General features: G+C 43.5%; 1 protein-coding gene across 1 annotated transcript in view; it reads right to left on the minus strand.

Moving 5' to 3' along the window:
* LOC125857741 (uncharacterized) overlaps positions 1-7,726 on the minus strand; it is an 18,339-nt gene extending 10,613 nt beyond the window's left edge. The window contains exons 1-2 of the mRNA XM_049537372.1: positions 7,665-7,726; positions 5,709-7,130 (exon numbers count right to left, since the gene is read on the minus strand). Of these exons, the coding sequence (XP_049393329.1) occupies positions 5,709-7,128 (1,420 nt within the window). The 5' untranslated portion in view covers positions 7,129-7,130; positions 7,665-7,726. The remainder of the gene's footprint in view (positions 1-5,708; positions 7,131-7,664) is intronic.
* Between the last annotated feature and the right edge of the window lie 4,472 nt (positions 7,727-12,198).

Below are 12,198 nucleotides of genomic sequence, written 5' to 3' on the forward strand. Positions count from 1 at the left end.
GGCATGTACACGACCGTACAGGCAACAAAGACAAGTAATCTAACTAACTCCGCCGGGCTCCCATAAACTCGACGGGTACACTCGTGCACAATAAAAGAAACCACCAGCACGGACCCCCATAAGCCCGGCAGATGCACCGACAGTTGAAGTAAAATAATGGAGCTAGAAGGTCTATCACAATATTACCAATTTCCGGACTTTTAACTAAACCATTCCCAATCATATTCCAGGATCTCATTACGTCCCGGACTTTAATCGGAATCTCTCCAACCTCCGAAACCTCGACCTACATATGAAAGTAATCAAGAATAAACTGAAGCTTTAGTGAGGAATTGAGAATACACCACGTGCAAGCTGGACCACGGACTCGAACCGGGTACTATAGCTAATGAGTCAACCTATATGGGCTGGACCACGAACTCGAACCGGGTGCTGTAGCCAAAGGTCGGGCACGGGTGGGCTGGACCACGGACTCTAACCGGGTACTGTAGCCAAAACCAGATCACAAGTGGTAAGCTGGACCACGGACTCTAACAGGGTACTGTAGCTAAGCCTGGACATAAGTAAGCTGGACAACGGACTCTAGCTGGGTACTGTAGCTAATAGAAAAGCAGGGCATTATGGATACAAGGTCATAAGCTGAGTTACCGCCTAGCTAAGGCTCATACTATCAGACTCAAGTCTACTATATCAGTCTATAAGGAGCTGACCGTCCGAAACGACGTCGGAAAAAGTTCAACTGCCCAACGACATCTGAAACCTCGCAAGTCTATGGCAACACTAGTCTAAGCCAAGACTAAGGCCAAACATACTTCAAGTCAATATTATCATATACACCACAAGGTATGGATGTTCAATAATATCAAGAGACATGCTATCATAATCCAACACTTTCCCGAAATAAGGTCTAAGGCAGGGATTATAGAAATTAAGCATGCTCGACACCCGACCCCTCCACACTCAAGAAAATCAATAACAATTGCCTAAACATGCTCAATCCCACGAGGGAAAGCCATAGCCTACCTGAAAGCCGACCACACGTGCTCCAACTCACGGTACCGGAACATTTCCCCTCCGAACGGTCTCCAAATGCTTTACCACTAACAAAAGGTTAATCACCTCGTCATTACGAATATATTGACAATAAAATTATATTTTTTGGAGACGGACCCAAAATCGGGTCTAAAACAGGATTTTGGGACCCACAATCGGAATCCTGAAAACGAATCCGTAAAAACGTCCCAAATACCTTACTAAACTAATACCCCAAAATTTAGCACAAACAGATGCCTAAAACATAGCAAATCAGCCACAACAATTAACACTAGCAGCCCCTTGATCACCCATTTCTGGAAAAACGAGACCCTTCCAACCCAAACAGATTATACCACGACGATCCTTGCGAAAAACTCTACAAGTTAGCCTCAAGAATGACTCAAAACGGACCTAAGATGATCAAGATCTCACATTTCAAAATTCAACAATAATTCATTCTGAAAATCACCCTAACAGTAGCTAAATTCGATTTCTTACCTCAAACGAAGCCTCCCCTCGCATTCCTGAGATCACCGCAAGATTCCCCACGAAATTCTCTTGAAGTTAGCCATTTTAATCACTTAATTCGGGCTTAAAATGAAGGAGAAATCTTATGTTGAAGATGTGAAAGAAATAATGGACGAAATTCGTCCTAAAATCTGGAAATTTCCAGATTTCCATCCGCTGCCACGTGGCGTCGCGTGGCTCTGCCACGTCACCGCCGTGTTAGAATTATACAACCCTTCAAACTTAAATTTCGATGTTCCGGACACGTTCGGAGTCGTAAAAAATACAAACAATATATGGAATTTGATTGAAAATGATATTTGGGACTCAACGGTGCAGGCGGAATTTCCATTTGGAGATCGCTTCGATGAAAAATGGGTCCCACACCCAGTATCGTTTTGAGCCAGATTCCACAACTGCCAGCTAAAGCCTCGGGAAGTGAACAAAGGGTCGTTCTAGACCAAAATCGATATTTCGAAGCTAACCTAGCTGTCAGAATTTTCATCTGACCACGTCTTCCAAGAAGGTTGACCAAAGTCAACTTTTCAAGTTATAAAATCTCCAAAACAGTGAAACGGGCCTAAAACCCAAACGAACGACCAGGCGACCGAACAGTCAGTGCCAGCAAGTCATAACTGACTTGGGGTCGCTACAGGAATGCTCTAAACGAGGGAAAGAATTCTTTAATTTAAAAATGACCCGAAGGATCATTACAATATCCACTAGTAAAACAACTTTCGTCCGCGAATGTAAGAGTCAAGAAGTATCTGAATGCTCAAATAAGCCGGGGAACTATGCCCACATCTCATGCTCGATCTCCCAGGTAGCCTCCTCAGTTGGATGATGTCTCCAATGGACCTTAACCACAGGAATGGCTCTGGAACGCAACCGTCTGACATCTCTGGCCAAAATAGCAACTGGCTCCTCAATGTATCTCAAACTGTCATCCAAGTCAATTGCATCATACTGAATCACATGGGACCCATCTGGAACATACCGGCGCAACATCGAAACATGAAAAACTGGGTGAATAGCTGAAAAGGCCGGGGGCAAAGCTAACTCATGTGCGACCTCCCCAACTGTCCTCAATATCTCAAAAGGACCTATATACCTGGGGCTAAGCTTGCCCCGCCTCCCAAATCTCATTACACCCTTCATGGGCGACACACGGAGGAATACTCTATCAGCAACAACAAATTTCAATGGTCGACACCTACGGTTTGCATAACTCTGATGTCTACTCTGGGCTGTCCTGAGCCTATCTTGAATCACCCTCACATGATCTAAAGCCTCTCGCATCAAGTCTGTACCGCACGGCCTGGGCTCTGTAGACTCAAACCAACCAACTGGAGAGCGACAACGCCTACCATATAAGGCCTCGAATGGGGCCATCTGAATACTCGAGTGGTAGCTGTTGTTATACGCAAACTCTGCCAAAGGCAAATACTGGTCCCACTGACCCCCAAAATCCATAACACAAGCCCGCAACATGTCCTCAAGAACCTGAATCGTGCGCTCCGACTGACCATCGGTCTGCGGGTGGAAAGCTGTGCTAAGGTCAACACGGGTACCCAACTCATCCTGGAAGGTCCTCCAGAAGCTAGATGTGAACTGTGGGCCCCGATCTGAGATGATGGAAACAGGCACACCATGAAGACGAACCACCTCTCGAATGTAGATACGGGCTAACCTCTCAGCACTGTAGGAAGTATGGACAGGAATGAAGTGTGCTGACTTGGTCAATCGATCCACGATGACCCAAATACTATCAAGACCACGGGAAGTGCGAGGTAATCCTACAACGAAGTCCATGGTGATCCTCTCCCATTTCCACTCAGGAATGGGTAATCTCTGAAGCTCACCACCAGGCCTCAAATGCTCGGCCTTAACCTGCTGACAACTCAAGCAACGCGATACATAATCCGCAATATCTCTCCTCATGCCGCTCCACCAGTAGTGCTGTCTCAAGTCCCGATACATCTTAGCTGTGCCCGGATGAATAGAATATTTGGAGTCATGGGCCTCGGTAAGAATCATCTGAATCAAACCCCCAACTCTTGGAACACAAAGTCGATCACCAAATCTTAAGACCCCATCTAAATCTAAGGTAGCCAGGCCAGTGTCACCTCCCAAAACTCGATCTCGAAGTGCCACTAAGTCCTCATCCTCAAACTGACGGCTGCGAATCCGATCCAGCAGAGATGACTGAGCATCCACATAAGCTAGTACACACCGGGAATCAGAGATATCAAGCCGTACCATCCGGTTAGCTAAGGACTGGATGTCCAAAGCTAATGGTCGCTCCGTAGTAGAAAGAAAAGCTAGACTACCCATACTCACTGCCTTCCGACTCAAGGCGTCCGCTACTACATTTGCCTTGCCCGGATGGTAGAGAATAGAGAGGTCATAGTCCTTCAGGAGCTCAATCCAACGACGCTGTCTCGAATTAAGATCTCTCTGGCTCATAATGTACTGAAGGCTCCTGTGATCAGTATAGATCTCGCATCGAACTCCATACAGGTAATGCCTCCAAATCTTAAGCACAAAAACCACCGCCGCCAACTCTAAGTCATGAGTGGGGTAGTTGCGCTCGTGCGACTTAAGCTGCCTCGACGCATAAGCAATAACGCGGCCCTGCTGCATCAGTACACAACCCAAACCAATGCCGGATGCGTCACAATAAACAGTAAACCCCTCGCCCTCAACTGGAAGAGTCAATATAGGAGCGGTGGTAAGCAACTCCTTAAGCCTCAGAAAGCTCCTCTCACACTCCTCCGACCACACAAACGGAACATCCTGGCGAGTCAACCGAGTCAAAGGCGCTGCTATAGTAGAAAATCCCTCAACAAAACGCCTATAGTAGCCTGCCAATCCGACGAAGCTACGAATCTCAGTCACAGAGGTGGGCCTGTGCCAATCACGAATAGCCTCAATCTTCGCCGGATCAACCCTAATACCCTCCTTGGACACCACGTGCCCCAAGAAGGCTACAGACTCAAGCCAAAACTCGCACTTTGAGAACTTGGCATAAAGCCGCTGATCTCTCAAAGTCTGGAGCACTATCCTCAAATGTTGCTCATGCTCACTCCGGCTCCGCGAGTATACCAGTATGTCATCAATGAAGACAATGACAAATAAATCAAGGTATGGCCTGAACACACGTGTCATCAAGTCCATGAAGGCGGCAGGGGCATTAGTCAACCCAAACGACATCACCAAGAACTCATAATGGCCATAACGAGTCCTAAATGCGGTCTTAGGGACGTCCGCTGCCCTAATCCTCAACTGGTGGTAGCCGGATCTTAAATCAATCTTAGAAAATACCACGGCACCCTGAAGCTGATCAAACAAATCATCAATACGAGGCATGGGGTAACGGTTCTTCACCGTCACCTTGTTCAGCTGCCTGTAGTCAATACACAATCGCATAGTACCGTCCTTCTTCTTCACGAAGAGGACTGGGGCACCCCAAGGCGATACACTAGGCCGAATGAATCCCTTACCCAAGAGATCCTGAAGCTGAACACTGAGCTCCTTGAGCTCTGCAGGAGCCATCCGATATGGCGGAATAGAAATAGGGCGAGTACCTGGCTCAAGCTCAATCGGAAAATCAACATCACGCTCTGGGGGTAGGCCAGGTAGATCAGTAGGAAACACATCTATGAAGTCACGAACAACAGGAACTGACTCAACCGGAGGAACCTCCCTACTCACATCACGTACATAGGCCAAATATGATAAGCATCCGCTAGCCACTAGCCTCCTAGCACGAATAAAAGAGATAACCCCAACTGGTGTGCTACCACGAGATCCCTGCCACACCACCGGAGGAATACCGGGAATGGCTAAGGTAACGGTCTTAGAAAAGCAATCTAAAACAGCGCGATAAGGGGATAACCAATCCATGCCCAGAATCACATCAAAATCAACCATGTCAAGCAATATAAGGTCAGCCCGGGTGTCACACCCCTGGATAGTAACTAAGCAAGATCGAAATACCTGATCCACTACTAAAGACTCACCCACGGGGGTCGACACACGCAACGGCGCTACCAGAGGCTCAGACATCAAACTCAATCGAGAGGCATAGTAGACAGAAACATACGAAAAAGTAGAGCCTGGATCAAATAAAGCCAAGGCGGGCTGCTGGCATAATAACACTGTACCTGTGATCACATCGTCCGAGGTCTCAGCATCTGCTCTAGCTGGAGCTGCATAAAAGTGGGCCTGGACTCCCCTACCCTGTGCATCGACTCTGCCCCCTAATCTGCCTCCTCGGGGACCACCCCGTATACCCTGGTGACCACCCCTACGGTCCTGTCCCTGGCCTCTGCCTCTAGCTGGAGGTGCTGGCGCATGCCTAGCTGCCTGTGGAGCGGGTAAGGCTAACCTGCGATGGGGACACTCGCGGGCCCAATGATCTAACCCCCCACATTCATAACACCCCTGGAACTGTCGACTGAGAGCTGGAGGTCGGCTACCCCGGCCAGAAGAACCCATCTGTGAACTATCTCGGCCCCGACTAGGACCGGCACTAAAACCAATATGGCGGTGCTGATCACCCTCTGATGCCTGGAGAGCAGCCTGGAAGGGGCTACTAGACTGACCCGACTGAAACCTCTGCTGGGATCTATCATAAGACCCTCGGGGTCTGAAACGGCGCCTATCATAGCTATCCTCCTGTCTAGGTCTCTTGCCGCTGCCCCCTTGGGCCTCGCGACGGAGCTGCTCGATAGTGCGGGCATGGTCCACTACATCTAGAAATGAGCGGCCCGCTGAGACTAAAGACTGAGTCTCAATCCGCAACTGTAGTCTCAAACCCCGAACAAAACAACGAACCCTCTCCTCCTCAGTAGGTAATATCATGGCGGCATGCCTGGAGAGCTCGTGGAATCGGGCCTCATACTCTGATACTGTCATGGAGCCCTGCTCTAACCGAGCAAACTGATCTCTGAGCTGATCTCTGATGCTCCTGGGAATAAATCGGGCCAAGAAGGCCTCTGAAAACTCAGTCCATGTGACCGGTGGAGACCCAGCTGGCCTGGTCTCTAAGTATGTACGCCACCACTGCCTGGCGGGACCGTCTAACTGGTAAGCGGTGAAGTCTGCCCCTCTCGACTCCACTAAACCCAAAGTCTGTAGCCGCTCGCGGCAAGTAACTAGAAACTCGTGGGCATCCTCCCCCACTGCCCCAGAAAACCTCGGCGGTGATAGTCTAAGGAACACACCGAGCATCTTCTGCTCCCGTAGTGGCATGACGCTCTCCAAATCGTCAGGCTGGACAATCGGTGCCGCTGGTGTAGGCTGGCCCTGCGGTACTGGAACAACTGGAGCTGGGGCCTGCTGCATACCCCCAATGGCAGCTAGTATCTGTACGAGCATCGCCTGTATATCTGGAGCTGCCACAGGCTCGGGCGGTGGCTGGGCTGATCCCGGACCCATCGGCTGCTGCGGTGCTGGAGCTGCTGGTGGCTCTATCACCGGCTCTGGAGTTTGCTCTCGGTCCTGGGCTGGTGCTGTAGCTCTGGCACGACCTCGAGGTCGGCCTCTACCCCTAGCTGGGGCCCTACCACGCGTGCGAGCCATCCCTATAAAAGAGTGGTACAAGTAAAATTTTCAGAAATCGATAAGACACACAATGCACGACAGTGATACAAAAGCAGCACGTTCCTAAAGACATCCTGTAGCCTCCCGAAGATAAGTAACGGACGTCTCCGTACCGATCTGCAGGACTCTACTAGACGTTAGCTCTGTACAAGTGAGACCGACGAACCTGGCCTCTGATACCAATTTGTCACGACCCGATTTATCAAGTCATGATGGCACCTACTATAACCCACCAGCAGGTAAGCCAACCGGTAACCCGGAACAACAAGTAATGGGTCTGAGGGTAGAAATTAAACAAGAGTAGGCAAAAAACAATATAAGCAGGCGGAAGCAACCCAAAACATATATACAAATAAAGATCCTTCCCAGAACCTGGAAGTCACCAGTACAGAGCTACTACAAAATGAGTACATGTCCCAAAACTGGACAACAAAGACTGGACTGTCTCGAAAGAAAAAAGACAAGTCTATATATACAGATGGAGACTGAAATAGTACAAAACGCCGTGTGCTCACCCCCGTCTCCGGATAAGTCTACTCCAAGCTCGATCAACGCTGGCTACTACTGCTCGGACCTGCATCACAAAATAGATGCAGAGCGTAACATGAGTACCAAAACAACTGGTACCCAGTAGGCATCATAGGCCGACTGAGCAAGACAAGCAAAAGTGAACTGAAATGCAAATAAAGGGTCACATCAAGTGCAAAGAGTAGTAAATGGGGGGGGCATGTACACGAGCATACAGGCAACAAAGACAAGTAATCTAACTAACTCCGCCGGGCTCCCATAAACTCGAAGGGTACACTGAAGCTTTAGTGAGGAATTGGGAATACACCACGTGCAAGCTGGACCACGGACTCAAATCGGGTACTATAGCTAATGAGTCAACCTATATGGGCTGGACCACGAACTCAAACCGGGTGCTGTAGCCAAAGGTCGGGCACGGGTGGGCTGGACCACAGACTCTAACCGGGTACTGTAGCCAAAACCAGATCACAGGTGGTAAGCTGGACCACGAACTCTAACCAGGTACTGTAGCTAAGCCTGGGCATAAGTAAGCTGGACCACGGACTCTAACCGGGTACTGTAGCTTATAGAAAAGCAGGGCATTATGGATACAAGGTCATAAGCTGAGTTACCGCCTAGCTAAGGCTCAGACTATCAGACTCAAGTTTGCTATATCAGTCTATAAGGAGCTGACCGTCCGTAACGACGTCGGAAAAAGTTCTACTGCCCAACGACATCCGAAACCTCCCAAGTCTATGGCAACACTAGTCTAAGCCAAGACTAAGGCCAAACATACTTCAAGTCAATATTATCATATACACCACAAGGAATGGATGTTCAATAATATCAAGAGACATGCTATCATAATCCGACACTTTCCCGAAATAAGGTCTAAGGTAGGGATTATAGAAATTTAGCATGCTCGACACCCGAACCCCTCCATACTCAAGCAAATCAATAAAAAATGCCTAAACATGCTCAATCCCACGAGGGAAAGTCATAGCCTACCTGAAAGCCGACCACACGTGCTCCAACTCACGGTACCGGAACTTTTCCCCTCCGAACGGTCTCCAAATGCTTCCCCACTAACAAAAGGTCAATCACCTTGTCATTACGAATATATTGACACTAAAATTATATTTTTCAGAGACGGACCCAAAATCGGGTCTAAAACGGGATTGTGGGACCCACAATTGGAATCCTGAAAACGAATCCGTGAAAACGTCCCAAATACCTTACTAAACTAATACCCCAAAATTTAGCACAAACAGATGCCTAAAACATAGCAAATCAACCACAACAATTAACACTAGCAGCCCCTTGATCACCCATTTCTGCGAGACCCTTCCAACCCAAACAGATTATTCCACGACGATCCTTGCGAAAAACTCTACAAGTTAGCCTCAAGAATGACTCAAAACGGACCTAAGATGATCAAGATCTCACATTTCAAAATTCAACAACAATTCATTTCGAAAATCATCCTAACAGTAGCTAAATTCGATTTCTTACCTCAAACGAAGCCTCCCCTCACGTTCCTGAGATCACCTCTAGATTCCCCACGAAATTCTATTGAAGTTAGCCTTTTGAATCACTTAATTCGGGCTTAAAATGGAGGAGAAATCTTATGTTGAAGATTTGAAAGAAATAATGGACGAAATTCGTCCTAAAATCTGGAAATTTCCAGATTTCTATCCGCTGCCACGTGGCGTCGCGTGGCTCTGCCACGTCACCACCGCGTTAGAATTCTACAACCCTTCAAACTTAAATTTCGATGTTCCGGATTCAATCGGAGTCGGAAAAATACAAACCATATATGGAATCTGATTGAAAATGATATTTGGAACTCAACGGTGAAGGCGGAATTTCCATTTGGAGATCGCTTCGATGAAAAGTGTGTCCCACACCCAGTATCGTTTTGAGCCAGATTCCACAACTGCCATCTAAAGACTCGGGAAGTGAACAAAGGGTCGTTCTAGACCAAAATCAATATTCTGAAGCTAACGTAGCTGTCAGAATTTTCATCTGAGCACGTCTTCCAAAAAGGTTGACCAAAGTCAACTTTTCAAGTTATAAAATCTCCAAAATAGGGAAACGGGCCTAAAACCCAAACGAACGACCAGGCGACCGAACAGTCAGTGTCAGCAAGTCATAACTGACTTGGGGTAGCTACAGGAATGCTCTAAACGAGGGAAAGAATTCTTTAATTTAAAAATGACCTGGAGGGTCATTACAAAGACGAAGAATGTTATGAACAAAAGATAATATTTGATAATAGTATATTTGAACAAATAAAAGGAAAAGAATTAGACCTAAGCGTAGCAAAAATATTCGAAATACCAACAATAAGAAACTGGTTTAAATGACAAAAAGTAGAATATTATGTAGTAAGTCAAAGGGAACATATCATAGATTGCAAATACACCAAAGAAAAGGCTAAAATACCAATAATAAACAAACGAATAATAAATAAAGAAATACAAGATATTAAGGCTAAAAATCCAATTAAATATGTACATTTAGGAGGAACAGAAATACTAATAAAAGCATGTTTTAGAGAAGGAATAGATACACCCATAGAAATATACTTAGCGGATGATAGAATCATACAACCCATAGAAAAAAGTATAATAAGTGCAGTAAATGGTAACCTCATATACCAAAATTTTATATTTATAATAAATGCTAACTGCTCAGTAGCAATAAATGAAAGAAATATAGATAAATCATTAGTATTATATTGGAAAATGTCAAGAATAGAACTAGCCCCGGGAATAAAATATTTACAGCTAGATGTAAAAACTTATATGTTTTTAACAACAAAACATAAAATAACAGCAAAAAATAAAATAAAATAAATAAAAATAGAAAATCCTTTTGAAAAAATAGTTACAGTCATAGATAGAAATGACTATAGTTATAATGAGATTGACATAGAAGAAGATTTAGAAATAGTAAAAGAAAGATTAAGCACATCGAAAAGAATAAACTATGAAATACCACAAATATCATAAAAAATGAGTACCTCAAAAATAATAGATAAAACTCCACAAAAATCAATGGAAGAAGAAATAAAACCACATCATTACTACATAACGGGAGTAATGGAGCAACGAAATTATTTAATATTAATAAATACAGGACTAGAAGAAAACTATATTACAAGAGAATTAGTGACGGAAGATGAAATAATAACTACTGAACAATTATGCCCCGAACTACCAAAAGCATTAATATATACCGAAAAAACTACAGAAAAAGAAATAATCATTGGAGGAGTACCAATAGTAATAAAATTTAAAATATATCAAGAAAATGAAAATATCACTTTAGGAATAAAATGGCTAGAACAAGTAAAATCATATAATCTAGAAGATAAACAGTTGACAATAAACTATGAAAATAAAAGAGTAATAGTAAAAAGATCTTTAGTATGATAAATATATGAAAATATATATACTTGCAAAGATAATAATAGAGGGATACTACAACAGATATTATACACCAATGATAGATACGGGAGCAGAAGCTAATATATGTAAATACAATTGTTTACCAGAAGATAAATGGGAAAAATTAAAAACACCGATAGTAGTAACATGATTTAATAATGAAGAAGCATGATTACATATAAGGCAAAAAATATAAAAATACAAATATGGAAAAGATATTAACTATAGAAGAAATATATAACTTTGAATTGACGACAAAAGATATGCTATTAGGAATGCCATTTTTAGAAAAATTATACCCACATATAATAACAAAAATACATTGGTAGTTCACAACACCGTGTAAACAAAAAATAGGAGCAAGAGTAAATAGCTAAAAACGAAAAACAACAGAATGGATAAAAGGAAGTGAAAAAATTACACAAAAATTAGAAAATATAAAAGAGGAAGACCCCAAGATAGAATTAATTATATTCTCTATAGATAAATTAAAAATAATCCAAGATAAGTTAGAATTATTATATATTGAAGATCCTTTACAAGGATGGGAAAAACATAAAATAAAAATAAAAATTGAGCTAATTGATAATAATAGTATAGTAACCCAAAAACCATTAAAATATAATTTTAATGATTTAACAGAATTTAAGATACATATAAGTGAATTACTAGAAAAAGGGTACATACAAGAAAGCAATAGCAAGCATACAAGCCCAGCATTTATAGTAAATAAACATAGTGAACAAAAAAGAGGAAAAAGTAGAATGGTTATTGATAATAGAAATTTAAATGCAAAAACTAAAACATATAATTACCCGATACCAAATAAAATATTAAAAATAAGACCAAATATAAATACAAAAGGTAAAATTATTATGTAAAAACTTACCTAAACTATACTTTCCAGATGAAAACAAAAAATTTAGTTATATAATAGAATCAGATGCGAGTGAAAAAAGTTATGGAGGAATATTAAAATACAGGTATGATGGCAATACGATAGAACATCATTGCAGATATTATTTGAGGAACATTTAATAATACCGAAAACATTTTATTTCTGTATTATTTCTGTATTAATAATACATGA

The sequence above is a fragment of the Solanum stenotomum genome, chromosome 1, assembly GCF_019186545.1.
Source record: "Solanum stenotomum isolate F172 chromosome 1, ASM1918654v1, whole genome shotgun sequence".
NCBI lineage: Eukaryota > Viridiplantae > Streptophyta > Magnoliopsida > Solanales > Solanaceae > Solanum > Solanum stenotomum.